Source organism: Idiotropiscis lumnitzeri, chromosome 12 (assembly GCF_059441095.1).
Source record: "Idiotropiscis lumnitzeri isolate Australia: NSW breed Sydney's pygmy pipehorse chromosome 12, RoL_Ilum_1.0, whole genome shotgun sequence".
Classification (NCBI taxonomy): domain Eukaryota; kingdom Metazoa; phylum Chordata; class Actinopteri; order Syngnathiformes; family Syngnathidae; genus Idiotropiscis; species Idiotropiscis lumnitzeri.
In genome coordinates, this window is record NC_142402.1 from 11738451 (window position 1) to 11755588 (window position 17138).

At 40.0% G+C, this 17138-nt stretch overlaps 1 protein-coding gene across 3 annotated transcripts in view; it reads left to right on the forward strand.

Moving 5' to 3' along the window:
• Positions 1-17138, forward strand: part of LOC148325923 (guanine nucleotide exchange factor VAV3-like) — a 39045-nt gene that overhangs the window by 19104 nt on the left and 2803 nt on the right. For all 3 annotated transcript variants that reach the window (XM_088311829.1, XM_088311830.1, XM_088311828.1), the window contains 10 exons: positions 87-188; positions 267-358; positions 1820-1842; positions 2006-2063; positions 3808-3938; positions 8431-8496; positions 8761-8795; positions 8865-8981; positions 13593-13680; positions 14951-15080. In XM_088311829.1, the coding sequence (XP_088167955.1) occupies positions 87-188; positions 267-358; positions 1820-1842; positions 2006-2063; positions 3808-3938; positions 8431-8496; positions 8761-8795; positions 8865-8981; positions 13593-13680; positions 14951-15080 (842 nt within the window). The remainder of the gene's footprint in view (positions 1-86; positions 189-266; positions 359-1819; positions 1843-2005; positions 2064-3807; positions 3939-8430; positions 8497-8760; positions 8796-8864; positions 8982-13592; positions 13681-14950; positions 15081-17138) is intronic.

Consider the following 17138-nt stretch of genomic DNA (forward strand, 5'->3'; position numbering starts at 1 on the left):
TTTGCCTTGCTATTTTTAGCTTGTCAACTGAGATAGTTGAAGAAAAAAAGAATTGTTTTCAGTGATTTTTATTTTTTTGGGATCAGATCTAACATCCGACCGGCTTTGGCCAGCCACAATGGTCACCAGTTCAAGATGCACACCTTCGACCGAATCTCCTCATGCAACTTCTGTCACTTCCTGCTCAGGTACCACACACTTTTTACGAGTGTGTTCATCCATGATGATATCAATAATGATGAAACGTGTTGTGCGTCTCTACGCAGGGGCATCTTCAACCAGGGCTATGTTTGTTTGAAATGTGCACTGGCCGTCCACAAGGAGTGCCTTGGTCAGCTGGGACTCTGCAGGAGGACAGGTGAGGACAATCTACAAATCCTCCTTCAAACCAGAGATGTTCACAGACCATGATGCACATATTGACCATTAAAGGCTCACATACGATAATGGTATAAATATGTTAGAGCTGTTCAGATGATTACATACTGCCGGATGTTAACACGGTCCATTACGCCACAGTGGTCTAAACCGGGTTCATGCGAGGTGCACAGGCCGTTGAATATAGTGTCAATTTTCTACACTCGAAGTTCTCAGACAGGCAAGGCTCTTGGATGTTTTCTCTCCCGTGGTGTAAATAATTTATAAATAGATTTTTGGAAAATCAAATAAAATGCAGATTTATGATGGGGTGGTAGCACCCTCAGCCCTGTTGCGGCGCCATCTCCGCTCACCGAACATTAAATGTGATGTAAATGTTGTCTGTTACAAGTGCACAGACCATAATGGTCTTAATATTGTTTTTTAGATTTGCACATACCACTTAATGAACATGAATTTAGAGGTGCTCAGACCATTATATATGGCCCATCAGGAAGGCAAAGACCAATAAGGTGTGGGTATGGTTATATAAAAATAAAAAAAAAAACATTTGTATTTTTGGTTTTAGGGATTTTTATTTTTTTTACAAACTTTTTTTTTTTTTTTTTAACAAAAGAAAATGTGGGTCAAAAAAAATCAGCCAACTAGAAATATGCATTGACTGTAGTTTTATGTGGTAATATCGCCATTCCCCACTAGATGGTAGACATGGGTTAGTTGTGCTTATATGTCATGTAATATCATATTCAACTCAAATGAACTTTATTTATGTTGCTCTTTCACAACTGCCTGCCTTATCCCACGTGATTAGGCCTGATATATTTTTTGACATATGACTAAAATAATATCAAACTTTTGAGCCAATAAATTTTGTGAAAAAGAATATGCACAAAATGAGTTGACTTGCTCTTAATGCTGGTCTCTTGTTCAACAATTTTGTACCATCCTTGGCTAATCATTTTGATGCAAGAGAGCCCTTTGCAATGGGGGGGGGGGGGGGGGGAATCACTGCAAGTGGTTATTTTGTTACTTGCGTCAAACCTTTTGTTGTTAGGGAGAAGATTTTACATATTAATTGAGAAATGCATCAAGAAAAAGCAAAAACATTAAGATTTTTCACACATGCACATATTTTTTTCATTTTGAAAATGGAATTTTTAAAAGGCATGCCCAGCCCATTACATATGTTGTAAATATGGTACACTAGCGATGCACGGACTATAATACTCTTTGTACGGTTTTCATGTATGGAATAAAATGCAGTATATGGTGAGAATATTTTCCATTAGAGTAGTCTATTGGAGGTGTAGACCTTTAAAAATAGTACCGTATATTAGAGGTGCACAGACCATAAATAAAGTTTGTTTGAGATGCACAGACTATAATGATCAAGAAATGGTGTCTAGATAGATAAATAAAGTCTATTTTGTTCCCACTGCAGTCTCATCCAAGCATCGCTCCAAGGTAAGAAGTTCTCCTCTGTTGGTCGTCTTCAATGTAACCTTTGCTATTTTTCCTGATCTAGATGATGATACGTTAATTGTATTTCCTCAGAGATGATAGTCCCTTAAGTGTACCTTCCTCTCAATGTCTGTCCACCATGATGACTGTGACTCATATCGTTTAGGTCACCCTGATCCCGTCTTCCATCTCTTCTCAGGAAGGCGTAACCCCTCCAGACCCAGGTCAGTTTGGCTTTTCACCTCATAGGAAATAATGTATACAACAAATCGCTTTTCCCAATTGAAATTAACGCAATTGCCATTCATTTGTTCCACTCAAGCTAACGATTGGGATCCATGTGGTGTTGTTGTTTCCCTTAAAGCAACGGATATCTGAACAACTACAACTGGTGTAGACAGATCATAGAACAGTACGCGCTGGCATATATCCTTGATCCTCTACAAAGGGTGACCCATATTACTGCCGTACTGAGAAGCCAAGTGAGGAGCTGAGACTCCAGTACAGTGTATATCTGCATGTCTGTCTCATACTGCTGAACAATCTGAATTGCATCAAGACTACGGCCAGCCATTCATAAAAAAATGGTTGCATACCTTAGGACATTTCAATCATATTCGGCCGTGTTACTTGCCAAGATTATCTCTGGCTTTTGAACTCAATGAGGCAATAACCTTCGATTTATCCGGACGCTAGAATTCTTTTATGGACCTGGATATTTTTTTAACATCAATAGACGTGGACTGGTTTATTTATTTTTTTTGACACACACACACAAAATAAAAGAGGAAAATATCAGACAAAGCAATAAGTCAAGGTACAGCAGTGTAATTTATGCATGTTGGGGTCAAACATGAGCAACTGCACAGTTGTGGAAACGTCCTGCTTTTTTGGTGTGTTTTGTGTGAAATGAACATTTCGAGAATATGAGTGTGTCAGTTAATAGGTTCCTCAGGGGGTCTGGACATAGGCGGGAGACAAAGTAGCCGTGTCGTCTGCCTGGCATGTGCGCTCCGTCTCCATCTCAGAGCCCGGCGCCGGCGGCCATGTTTTTTTTTTTTTTTGCGAAGCCCTGCGAAAATATTTCATCCGCCAGCGGTTGGATAGCACGGAGAGGAACCTGCTGTTAAAGTGAATGGCTGCTTTTGCGAAGGAAGGCTTTTAATGTGGGTGGGAGGGGCATTTTTAGAATTTAAAAATCCAACTTTTGAAAAAAAAAAAAAAAGATTTTTTGGGGGGCTTTTTTTCTACAAAAATTCTCCCCAGCAAAAAACATTTCTTGCATAATTATCCCCCCCATTTTTTTTTAAATATTCATAAAGCACCACTATTTGCCCAAAATTAAAAATACAGATTTTTCTTTTCTTCGTGAAAAAAAATACTTTATCCTCAACTTTATTCTCATACACAATAAAAAATAAGCAGAATTTTATGCTGAATATTTTACTCTCAACTTTTACTGTTTACTGGGACCAAATATTGTCTTTATAGAGTACAATGTATTCTATGAAATTTACTTTGTAGAAATAACAGTTTCCTAGAGGAAAAAAATAAATAAAATGACTTTCTTTCATGGATTAAGATTTTTTTTCCCCTTTTTCTTAATTTGTTAAAAAAAGATGAGGAATACACTTTTCTTTTAAAATTACTTCGTATTTTTGTAAGACCACAACTTAACCCAAACACGTGACCATTTTTCTAAATGTACTAATACAAATTAAAATTAATAATAATAATTTGTTAAAACCAAATACAGTAGAACTTTTGCTTGTACAAATACGACTTAATTTTTTTGTAAGATTTCAAAGATGTTTTTTCCCCCTTTCAAAAATGCATTTTCATGCATGAAATTTCACAAAATGAGATCATTCTTGTAAAATGACAACTTTGTTTGTATGCATGTACTTTATGACGATAAATATAATTTTTCCTGAGGTTATTATCCAAAGACATGTTTGTGTGTTGAAGGTCTACCCAGGATGCTGGTGATCCGAGACTACGCGGGAACCCCCTGCCCGCCATGCGGCAACCCGCTGTGCGCCCGCACGGGCGATGTGATCGAGCTGATGTTTGCCGACCTGCACAGCTCCTGGTGGCAGGTGGGTGTGTCTCTCTGCTTGCGTGACACTTGCGACTCTTAGGGAGGGATGACGTGTCACGGCTCAATGCCTTGCCTTGGACCGCACGCCACATCCGCAAAGTCGCTGGTTTGAGTCTGCGAAGTGCGTGCATGTCGCGGATGATGTCACCTTCAGCTCACTATAGCGGGACAAAAAATGCTGCCAAATGTAAAAAGAAGGGCACCTCGTACCTATTTAAAATGTGTTCAGTTTCTAACTACTAAATCGTCATTTTTGGGGGTGGAGGGCTTTAATTCTTCTTATTATGATTCATAAGCCTTTTAGGGGGGTATTAATGACTTTTTTTATTATATTTATTATTATTTTATTTTATTTTACTTGCATTTCTTTGTTGTTTTTATCTGGTGGAATTAAAGGCTAGCTAACTAATTTCCATGAAAATTTGTATCACTTTATTTTTAGTCCTCAGTCCCCTTTTTTGTTGGGGGTGGGCGAGGTGCTTTAATTATTATTATGATTATTATTATTGTCATTACTTTTCTTCTTCTTAATTACTAGATTTTTGTGTTATATCAATTTTGATCAAAAGTACTTTGTAGAAATCTCTTTGCTTGTTAGAGCTGAGTCAACTTGGGGTTTAATTAGCTTTAACACTTATGATTACGATCATGTTTTTGCCTTAGTTTCGTTGTTGTTTTTAATCAGCAGGAATCAAACACTAGAAAATAATTTTCACTGAAACTTTATCAAGCGGTATTTCTGACATTTCATTTTTTTTTTTCTTCGTGGCGGAAATCGACCGAGTGTTTGTCAACATCCCAGTGAGTTTTCCAATTCTCATGACTTAAAAAAAAAAAGATAAATTAATAAATAAATAAAAAGAAAAAAAAAATAAATATATATATATATATATATATATATATATATATATATATATATATATTTTATATATATATATATATACACACACACTAGGTCATAAAATTTGACCTGGCATTACTTTTCTGCCTTGGTGGAAGGCTGAGCTCTCGTCTGTCACTTGGACTATGACGCAAAGTGTTTAGGGTAACACATGACACACAGGTCATGTGACTTTCTCTTTGCTTGGTCAGATGAAATCATCGCTTGCGTTGTGTGATGTCAGCAGCGAGTTGATGAATTTAGTGGCTTTAGCGGGGCAACAACACGCCAGTGGAGGATCTTTTAATGGTGGTGCGGGACCTTCAGCTTTGTGAGGCCAATGATATGGTTTGACCCAATCTGCCACTGATTCATCCTGGCTTTTCTCAGCGGCATTAAAGCCTCATCCTCCATGTTTGTCCGTGTTGTGACTGAACTCCACCAAATGAAAAAAATATGTCCTAACGAACTGTAATCATCAGGGTGTGCTCTAATGAGACTGCACAAAAAAAAACCACACAATCATGTCCCGTTAATGTGACTTAATGGTGTGAAGTCAAATCAAAATCTTTTTTTCGTTAAAATATGTTCTATGCGCCTCATCTATTCTAAACATGGTATTCTGGTTAATTTTGTGTTAAGCAGCAAAATGCGCCTGTTTTATTCATTTTAGGGTGCTGTCGGTTGAAAATGACATCTCAGTGGCCAAGGGCTCAGCTTGCGAATGTCACATGACTAAATATAGTCAAATTCCACAAATGTAATTAAAATCTGAATATTGTGTTTAGACTAGTGCAGAGAACATAATATTCTAAAGAACATTTTAAATAACTTCACCTACTAAAAAGTGTCATTAACCTAGACGATGTGATAAAATTACTTTGGATTCTGGGACACGGGGACTTTCATTTGCATTCTGGGATAATACAGGTTTTCTCTCAAAAGTAAAAAAAAAAATGTGCTGAACAATCAAATGCAGGAAAAAAATACCCCCCCACCCAAAAAACAAAATTCTAAATATTTTTACAAAATTTAGAAAAATCTCTGCGGGTGCTGCTGACTGACGAGTCGACTCTTATTAAGAACTAGTAAAGCCTTTTATTCCTCCCTCGATAATTTTTCTTGCTTGAGTTCAGCTTTTTTTGGCCCAAATATGACTTAATTGTATGTAAAATGCCACCTTTTAAATTTTTATTAAAGACTTTATCCCGGATGAATTTTGTTAAAATTATCTAAATAAAATTGTATAGAATATAAAATTGATAAATGTGTAACTCTGTCAGTGTTTTCATTATATTCAAAATTTTAAATGTATTAACTAATCACATGCATGGACAAAATAGGCTCCAGCACACTCGCAACCCTTGTGCGAAAATTTTTCCAGTGAATGCAATGATAATAAATAATTTATTTAGTACAATTAATGCAAAACAAAATGGTTGTTAAATATGTATACATGTGTTTTCATTGTGCTATACAATAAATCAATTAACCAATTGATAACATCATAAAATGAACTGATCAATTTTTGTTAAACCATTTTGGAAAAAAATGGCGAACAGGACTCTTGATAATGTCAAAGCTCAGTGGTGGGCCGGCTTAAAGAGCGGAGTTGGCCCAACATTGTCCGCAGCCATTTGGTACTTAACCAACCCTTGCCGTAGAAGGACAAGACTGTACCATTTGCGGTTGTGAGAACATTTCCATATTGACGGAATTGTCAAAACAAGAAAATAGAGCAAAAAAAACCCAGACATTTATATTGTCTTCTAAATCCTCAAAGGTTACTGCGGGGGACTTGGCTTCCAAACAGAAGCACTTGTGATGACAATTAAAGCTCCACAGGGTACCCTTAATATCGGGCATCCCCGGCGGCGCCACAGGATGGAATTACCCCCCACCTCTCCATTCCTATCCGCCCTCTCACATCCACCCTCCCCGTTACCCAGAAGGCAATTATCTCCGTCCCGCTGGCACAACAATACAATCAATCACAGTGATTTCATTTGATCCTTCGGCGGGTGCCTCCTGTTTATGCTGCCCGAGTAATGCGTTTAATCTTTTTAGCACACGCTTATCCAGGGCATAACAAATAGAACCAAAAGAGCTTGGATGAAATGTTATTGCGTAGAATGAATCACAGAGACTCTAATCGAGTTACCCCGCCAGTTTTTTTTTTTTCTTTTGCACGCTCTCGCCCCAAAAAGTTGCAGCGGTCTAATGGAGACGAGTCGATAGGGAAAGCGAAAAACGTAAAAGGGAGTCAGCGGGGACTCCATTTTCTCAATTAGCGCTAACGACGACCGCTTTGTTGACTTCAACGCTTACAAATGAAGTCTGTCACAATGAAGTTCATGAGATGGACTGGAGTGTCACTTTGGCGCGCAGACCTCCGCCAAGGACATTTGCCGTATACAGCGGAAGCTGAAAGTGGTACAGCCCGAAAAGTTGAAAAAGTCGGTGTTGAAACCGTCCTCTTGCCAAGGTGAAATCGGCAAAAACCGTGAGATTTCAGTTTAGTGAACATCTTAAGTACGTAATGGTTTTATAATTTGGGTTCTGTGAGCTTTTATTGGTCAGCAAAATAATTTGCACACCAATAGAAAAAAAAAAATCATAATACCTACAGCTGCTTTTGGCCTATTAAAATTTCGCCAATATTGTCCTAATTTTAGAAAATAAAATTGTCTTTTCAGAAATTAAAGGCATATTAGTACGATTACTTATCAAAATTTCTTTCCTTTATTAAACCTTGTACCATCGCACCAATTTAGCGCGCAGCACGCAACTCTAGAAAGTAGCATTAGCATAAATGCTAACGCTAACATGACATGTGCATACTGTCCAATTAAAGAAAATAAAAACACATTAAATATTATATATGAGTTTTCATTTTAGGAAGCTTAAACATTATTCTTTTTGGAAGATTTACATTTGTGTTTCAAACAAGTTTGATATTCTGAACAATATTATTAATAATAAAAAGAATACTAAAAATTATTTAAAAGCTTGAATCATTTCTTTTTCGGATAGTGTAAAATTAGCATCGGTTGTGCCCAAAATGTAATAAAGTCTGCTATTCAAACAAAGACTGAGCTGCACTGTTTGTTCACAGAGTAATTATTTGGCATTTCTTGCCTTGTACGATCTACACAACATTTACTGGAATCTTCCTCAATACAAATTTTCGTTATTCTACAAAGTTTCATGGACATCAGTTGTGCCATTTTTTGTACCATCCAGCAAACAGGCAATCACATAAATACTTCTGCATGCAATTCCTACAGTAGATTGAGGTAAACAAGAGTGTTTGTTAAAATACAATTTGTTTGGTCTCCGCGCTGTTTGAATATTCGCTGGCGCAAATGAGCCTCCATTATTCCGAGGCCAAACGAGGCCCTTGTTGTGATGCACTACAAATCAAACTGCCGGCAGAGTTGCTAGCGTAATTAACTGGGGCTGCAAATTAGACGCGCCGCTTGTTGCGTGCTAATTGCCGAGGATTTATCCACGGCGGCGTGGGAGGGGAGGGAAAGGTGAGAGAGGGGCTGGCATTGGAGGGGCGGTGCGGGACAAATTGAATGCAATTAACATCCCGTCGCATTCGCAGGGCAGAATTCCGGCGAGCGGCAAGATTGGCTTCTTTCCCAGTGACGCTGTAAGGCCTTGCCCCTGCGTAAGTGTGCATATTTTCCTTGCTGATCAATATGCCGCATTAAGCGTGAGCGCAATGCATTTAGCCCAGTAATGGCCTCTATTGACGTCTGGAGCCAAGAGATGTGCTTTTCCATTACATGCCTGCGCTCCTGTTGAGGTTTGATTTTAGCCCCCCGGTGTGCCTCCAATATCACATTAGCAGGCCTCTGACCTCCAAGCCTTTCAAGTGCGACGAATCGCAAAATAACCATAGTGCTTCTTTTCTTCTTCCCCTATGTGCCAGCTACCCAAACCTGTCGATTACTCCGCACAGCTCTGGTAACTGCACGTCATTCTCGATTACGTCAAGTTGTTCACGTTCACAATGACTTGGTGTTTGCTTCGCAGGTTTGCGGGGCCTATGGAGAGGTGCCAGGCCGAGGAGGAGCTCCAGGACCGAGGGAACAGCACCTATCTGGTTCGGCATCGGAGTAAAGAAAGCACAGAGTATGCTATTAGTATCAAGTAAGTCCACATTGTTGAAGATGTTCCCTTTTTTTGAAACTGAACCTGCTGTCTGATTTTGTTTTTGATTGGATTTTCCTGGATAGGACGTTATAGGAATCCTTCGATGGCTCCACATTTGAGCCAAAGGGTCTGTATTTCCTTTAACTTACTTAACAGGTCAGTGTTCAATGGCTCTACGGTAGACAGAACTTTCTGGATGGATCAGGGGTTGCCTGCTCCTAATTGAACTACCGTAATTGGGTGGACCTCTGGTTGACTCAAAGGGTCGATTCCTGATTTAACTTCCTGGATAGTTTTCATTGTGGACGGAACTTTCTCAAACGGATCAGGGTATGGCTGCTCTTGGTTGAACGTTAGCTAGATCTTTGTTGGACTTCCTGGGCAGGTCCATGGATAAGGTAAAGGATTCATTCTTGGTTGGAGGTTCTGGGATGGTTCAGGGTTTGATGGAATTTCCTGGGTGGGTCTGGTTTTTGAACCAACTAACTGGATAGCTTCGAGTTGGATGTTTCTATAATAGATGAAACTATCTGTATAAAGAGAGCATTGAAATGAGGGTTTGTAATTTATTCATGTTCTTGGATCAAGGTTTGACTAAACCTCCTGGAATGATGAACTTCAATGATAAATCAGTTTTTTATTGAACTTCACAATTTTTTTTAGTCTCTATTTAACATTCCCAAATGGAGCTACAGTGTGGAGTGGATTGATTTTTTTTCATTTTTATTTTTATTTATTTATTTTTTTATTGTGGCTCTGTTGTTGATGCACCTTCCACTGGTGGTTCTTTGTTAATCATTCATTCTTGGACATTTCTGCTAGATCAGGAATATTGTTGACTCGACTTCAAAGATAGATCTGCTCTTAAAGTATTTGATTGGATCACTTGGTACTGGTTGGTGCTTATGAATTGATTGATGTTCTTGGTTGGACTTGAATCTTGACTCAACTTTCGAGATGGCTCTGATCTTGACTGGACTCGGATCAGTGTTTGACTGGATCTCCTTGTGAAAATGCCTTGTTTTTTTTTTTTTTTTCAGAATTTGAGTCAACACCATAGCAGCCGTACAGGCCTTCGTACCTTAGTTTCCGCATCACTCGCTAAAACTTGATTGGTTTCCATGCTAATACATTGCAGTATAAGCCTCTTTAAATGAATCAATTACGCACACAATGAATTAGTTGTGGTCAACACACGATGCTGCAACACAACTCCCCGTACGTGCGCTCAGCTCTCGATGCTTTTATGCAAACACAATAGAGACCAACTGCCGGCTGCTTGAGGTGCTCGTCTGGAAATCTTTGGACGATGCACAAAGGAAAATCCTTTTAATTTCCTATCTATTGTTTCTGGTCTTTTGTTGGGAAATGTGTGTATTTGTGTTGGTGTGTGTGTGTGTGCACGCGCCAGTGTGCCTGACGGCTTTGCATATTGATGATGCATGCATGTGTATGCTCACAATTGACTCTTGAATGGCAATGGAAGACTCTGACTGGTCTTTTCAATTGAAATCTCTAAAGGTTCGCCTTCTTAAAAAAATAAAAACGTGTTATTGTACGCCCAAATGTATGGTGCAGTTCATATCTTATTTACACTTTCATTCACATTGTAAGGGAACAAAATGCAGCATTTAAAAGTGATTTTCTTTTAAGTCAACAGGAGCAGATTAATGCCATTTAAAATGAACCTACGAACTGCAGTAACACTAAAACGTGCAATAATTCATTCATCCATCCACCCATTATCTAAAAGCTGCTTCTACTCACGATGGTCGCAGGTGTGCTGGAGCCTATCCCAGCTGTCTCAACTTTAAAGGAATATTCATGCCAAAAATTTTCCAGATATCAATAATGCAACCACATTTCCTCAACTATTGTAAAACTCATCAGGTGTTACATTTTTGCCAACAAACTTTCAATGTTCTGAACAGCCCCTGTTTTTTAACACCAGTTTCCTATCGCGCGGGGAGGTAGTGCTGAGATCTGTTTGTGTCACGAAAATTGACCAGAGCAGCATGATGTGTCTGTTTGAGGCCTTTTGACTGACTAGGTGAAGCAGCATGTGGCTCATCGCCCACGGTTGTTTTTGTACTCTCTGTTCCAAGTAATTGATTAAAGGTTTACAATCCTCGCAGCGACTGTGACAACCGCGACTGTATAAGTCGGAGGACTTTGTGTGCTGCGTTGGGTATGCAATTGCTCCTCTTATTGCAATGAAATCAACTAAAAAAGACAATCCTTGGTGTTTTCCGATTTCCATCGAGCTATTTTCTGTTCTGTTTATCCTCATCCGAGTCACAAATGAGCTGGAGTCTATCCCAGTTGACGTTGGGCGAGAGGCGGGCTAAATCTCAGTGCATATATACTTTGTAGAAAAACATCAATTCACACTCCCATTTTTGCCTATGGGCAATTTAGTCTCAGTGAGCCAAACATGCTTTTTTTGGGGGGATTGTGGGACTAATCCGGAAAACTCGCTGAAAAAGCACACAAGTGCAGGGTGAACGTTCACAACTCTCCAGGGAAAAGCCAGAAATTCAAACCCAGAACCTCAGGAGTGAGGCAGACGTGCTCACCACTCATCTCCTAGATCAGGGGTGGGCAAACTTTTTCATTGGCGGGCCACAACGGGTTCTAAAATTTGACTGAGGGGCCGGACCAGGAGCAGATGGATGGAGTGTTTTGGTCACCTCACCTCATCGGAGAAAAAAAATACATTTCATTTTAAATGAAAATGAACAAAAGCATTACAACAAAATATCTGTCTTTGACACACCACAGTATTTAGCAAATGAAACATTAACTAGGTTTATTCATTTAATTTTTTTCAAGTTCAGCGGGCCGGATTAAAACCTTTAACGGGCCGCATGTGGCCCCCGGGCCGTAGTTTGGTGCAAACTAAAGACTCCTTGGGGTCAGAGATCAGTTTGTATGGCGACCACTACGATCCACCTTTAAGAAAGGAAATGTGAATGCCTCTACGTGTACAGCGCATGACTCCATACACATCATAATGCATTCCGCCCATGTACAGTATATACATAATGTATCAGTGGCTCGACGGCGTAACCGTACGCCTCTTATCCGCTACAGTGGGAGATTTAACAATGCTGCTCAGTCAACATATGGAAGAATCGAATCGCAGCGTGTCGTATGGTGATGTTTGCCTATGCATGCGTTCACGAGTATAAATGTACCGTATATGTGGGGTTTTTATCCTCAAAGTTGGCTTATAGCAAGGGTGTCCAAGTTCATTCCTGGAGAACAGCTATCAAGCTTGTTTTAGATGCCTCCCTCTCCAAACACACCAGATTTAAATGATCTGCATAGTTGGAAGGCTTCTCAGAGCTTGTTTTGTCCTTTTCCATCTGATGTTTGTGCTTTGGCCACCGGGGGGCAGTATAATACAAAATAGACACATAGGACAATTGGATCTACGTACCGTATTCCGGGCTGTAAGATGCTACTTTTTTCATAGATTTTGAACCATGCGGCTAATATAACAGTGCCGCAAATATGTGGATTTTTTTTTTCACCGGTAGGGGCGCTCCATAGTTCAGAAAATACGCTAATTTATTTATTTATTTATTTTTTCTCTTGGGTCTGTTCTGTTTTAACGAGCACAGTTGTTGCTGTGTTAAAAGGCAATGTTTTAACAATCTGCTTATGTACCTTTATGTGCATTCACAGTACAAAATGGTTCTGTACACGCAGTAAAAAAATAATTTTTTTCAACATAGAGAACTGTGACTGATAGCCTGGTGCGGCTTGTATGTCGTGGTTTTATTTATTTATTTTTATTTTTTTTTAATGGGCCTTACGCCTTAATGTCCGAAAATACAGTAGATATCATTTCCTCAATAAACTGCAGTAATATTAGTAGTTCTCAACATAAGATAATTAATGTATGCCTGAGTATAATTTCAGTGCATTATCTGTTTACTTGTGTAGCTCTACCGTGTTTATATCTCCATTGCTTGAAGAGATCAACATTACACCAATCCCATTTCATTATGCCACCTATTGCACTTTGTTTTGTTTGTTAGCATTATGGTAAACTAACTTATCTAAAACTATATGTGGTTCTTTTGTATACACAAAGGGAATTTTCTTTATTTGCTCTTTAGTTTGACAGTAAACTTCAATTGGCTTTTTTTTTGGTAGAATTGTTCACGACCTGCAACACAGCTGCTTGCTCTGACGTGAGTCAAATTGAGTTCACTGCCACCACTCTGCGCTCATATCACATATTTTTTTGTACACGAGCCAAAGTTAAAATATTTAAAAAAAAATCCTCAAATCCTCATAAGTCAGGTCACTCGTATCTCAACCTCAACGCAGTCTACCTGTATTTGTAAGCTTGAGAACCGGTCGATTTGATGCGCAAAGTAACATGAGGGTTAAATCTGACTGCATGTTAAAAACAAATGTGACAGCAATCTGCCATTAGACGCCCGTCTTATTTGATGTGAGTGAATGTGGAATGTTCTAAAGAGGTCTTGAGTGTGCTCTTACAGACCTTCGTGACTTTCAACACGGGAAGCCAGGCCTGACGTTGGAAGCGTGTCTAGTTGATTAGTAGCGCATGTCTTATTCATCCTCGTGCAGGTTCAACGACAGAGTCAAGCACATTAAGATTCTGACCAAGGACGGCTGCTTTTACATCGCAGAGAGTCGACTCTTCAAAACGCTGCTGGTGAGGCTCCGAGATGCTCCACAAAGCGCGAAACATGAGTGGAATCTTGTCTATTTGATGTTGTTCTGTTCAGAGTGTTTTGTTGTCAATCACTGCAGAATAACATCATCATTAAAATATGCTAACTAGCTGAATAAATCAATAATATACCAGTAAATGAAGTACAGTGAAGTGGTAAGAAAAATAAGGAGTTGGTAGGTGGAAGTAAGTAAGAGAAAAAAAATACAAATTTATTCAGCATATTTTCTGAACTATAGAGCGCCCCTACCGATGAAAGAAACATCCACAGAAAAGCCGCACCGCTGTATTAGCTGCATGGTTCAAAATCTAAGAAAAAAGTAGCGGCGATAGTCCGGAAAATACGGTAGATATGTACCAAGCCTGGGACAACACACTTTTTTCACAATCCGATACGGATCCCGATATGTGGGTGGCGATCCGATACGCATTGTTATACAGTAATCCCTCGTTTAACGCGGGGGATGCGTTCCAAGAATTACCCGCGATAGGTGAAATCCGCGAAGTAATCAGCTTTATTTTTTTACTGTTATTTTACAATGTAATACTGTACTGCAGAATGAAACAAAAAATAAAACCTCTTTTCAGGACCAAAACGTGTTTGAGAAATAGAAATATTAAAGTTTTTTCACAAATAACTAACTTTTTTCACTTCTAGACAACAGTAACGCCCCTGAGCCAATCAGGATTTACTAAAAAAAAAAAGAAAAAGAAAATGCACTGTAAAAAAATCCGCGAAGCACCAAAGCCGCGATAGGTGAAGCACAATATAGCGAGGGATTACTGTACTTAAATATTCTAAAGTATGAACCTTACTAGTGTCTTAAAAACAGAGGCATTTGTTCCAAGTTTTAACTTAAGTACTGTTTAACATTTATTCACGATTGAAAAGTGCATAAACCGTTCCAGTAACTGTTCCTGACACACACAAATGCAAAATAGGAAAAAAAAACTCCAGTCACAAACCTCAACATGGTATCAAAAATATCGATACTGCCTCAAAGGATCGATACTACATCGCAATATATCATATCATATATATCACTATTCCCCCCCCCAGCCCTAATGTACTGCAAGTTTGTGGGTTGGTTCTTTAGGTAAGAAGGTCCAGTAGGTTGTTGTTGGTACAGTCCAATAGGCGATGATTCGGTGGTTAGAAAAAATGATTGTATGTATGTTGCAATAACAACTGGAGTTATCTGCAAATCTGAATAATATGTCATTCACTCACGTGTAATTTGGTCTCCTGCAGGATCTCGTGAAGTACTACAAGCAGCACTCCTTAAAAGAAGGCTTCAGCAGCCTTGACACCAATCTGCGCGTCGCTTACCGGGAATGCTCCAACGGAAGCTCGTCTTGGGCCATTAGCAAGACTGGCAGCGGTGAGTGCACTCTCGCCAAAAGACTTTGCCAGAGAGACTCTTTGCGTCTGACAGCTGTGGATGCTCCCAGCTTCGAGCAGATATGTACGCTGGGAAAATATTTGAATTTATTTCAAGGCCTTGTCTTGTGGGCTTTTTGTGGGGAAAAGCCATCAGTGGGATATCAACTCGGTGTCTTTGATACCAAACATATTTTTGAAGGAAGTCGTGTGGAGACGGCAGGTAGTGAAGAAGTCACTTTAATGAGGTAGTTAGAGAGACAAGAGACAACATGAACAGAAAAGAAAGAGAGATTGGGGAAAATGTGATGTGACTGGATTTAATGAACCCCAAGTTGTTGCTTTTGCATAAATACGAAATACGATATGGAGGTAGGCAGGCAGGCGACATAGCAAAGTTGCTCGGGTAGTTGAGCAGTCGGGCGATATGGACAAAATTTCATTTCTCAATATTCTTGCCATATTACTCTTACTTCAGTCAAAACTGAGCATTTTCAACACTAGAGGTCACCAGATTTTTTTACAACTCTTTTTCTTCTCCGAACACTGTCAAATGACAACCTAGATTCTTATCTAATAACTCTGCTGGCTACAATTAGCCACCTTTCATTTTTTAAATGAGGACATTACCTGCCAAAGCAGCAGGAGCAACAAAAGCCTTTTCAAACCTTGATGTAGAATATTCGCTAAAAGCTGTCGTGTCAATGGACAGAACTTCAGTATCAGGAGGTAGAAGTGTCAAATGACTGTCTTTAGGTTGTTCTAGTGGGGATGGGTTGCTGGAGGCTATCCCGACTGTCTTCAGGGCAGTAGGCGGGGTTCAGCCTGACCTGGTTGCCAGCCAATTGCAGGGCACACATAGACACACAACCATCCGCACTCACACTCATACCTAGGGGCAATTTATAGAGTCCAATCAACCTGCCATGCATGTTTTTGGAATGTGGGAGAAAACCGGAGTATCCGAAGAAAACCCACAAAGGCACGGGGAGAACATGCAAACTCCACACAGGAAGGCTGGAGCGGGAATCGAACTCACGATTTGCGATGTGAGGCCATCGTGCTAACCAATCGGGCACCGTGCCGCGCAGGGATGAAATGGTAGGGAAAAAAATTCTAGTAAACATAAAAGTGAAATGACTGGAGAGGCGTTCTGGCAGCTCACCAAGCATCGCCAGAGTGCTCGCAGTTCGAGGTCTGTGCCCCAGGCGAACACCGGGAGCCCCCCTACTCAGGAGCGTCATGCCGTATAGCACGCTGCTCGCCTCCGACACGCATGCACAATTTTCCTGACAGGACATGTCATGTCACTTGCACAGCCAGCCGAGTAGAAGGAGATGAGGGGAAGAAGAAGAGTGAGTGACACAAACTTGAGGGAAACCCCGGGTCTCGCGGCGGGAATACAACCTGGGGAAAAAAGTTTGCAAATAAAAAGCGCAGGAGGGAGCTGGAGTGAAAATCCGTAAACAAGCACCACCGCTAGAACAAAGCTAACGTTAGCCTTTTGTGTGTGTGTGTGTGTCTGCACATTCTCGTCCCTCCTTATGCGCCTTCAAAGCGGCGGCGCCATTCAGCGAGACGACGCCTTGACAGAGCCACTGATGCCTCGGTGCATTCTGGGATAGATTATTATTGCCTTAAGTCATCCGCCCCCGTAGACTTAGAGCTAGAGAGTGTGGGCACCCGTAGACTTAGAGCTAGAGAGTGTGGGCACCGGCTTCCGTGGAGAGACAGATGCAATGCCAAAGAAAACAGAAATAAAAATAAATAAACACAATCAAAAGAAGACGTGCTTATAGACTGGAAAAAAAAAACTGCTGCTGCTGCTGCTTTGCTAGACAGGCATTTATTTGACGAGATGCCTTCGTATACATATATACGCCTCACCTTGAGAAATTCGCCTGGCCACTAACAAAATGTGTTTGTCCAAATACCAAATATAAAGACCAGAATTAAAGAGATATACACATATAAAATATGGGCCTTGCTTTAATTGACTCCTCCCCCAAAATATTTGCACTTGTTCCTGGCTTAGATCTAAATGCTCAAGTGCAACTAC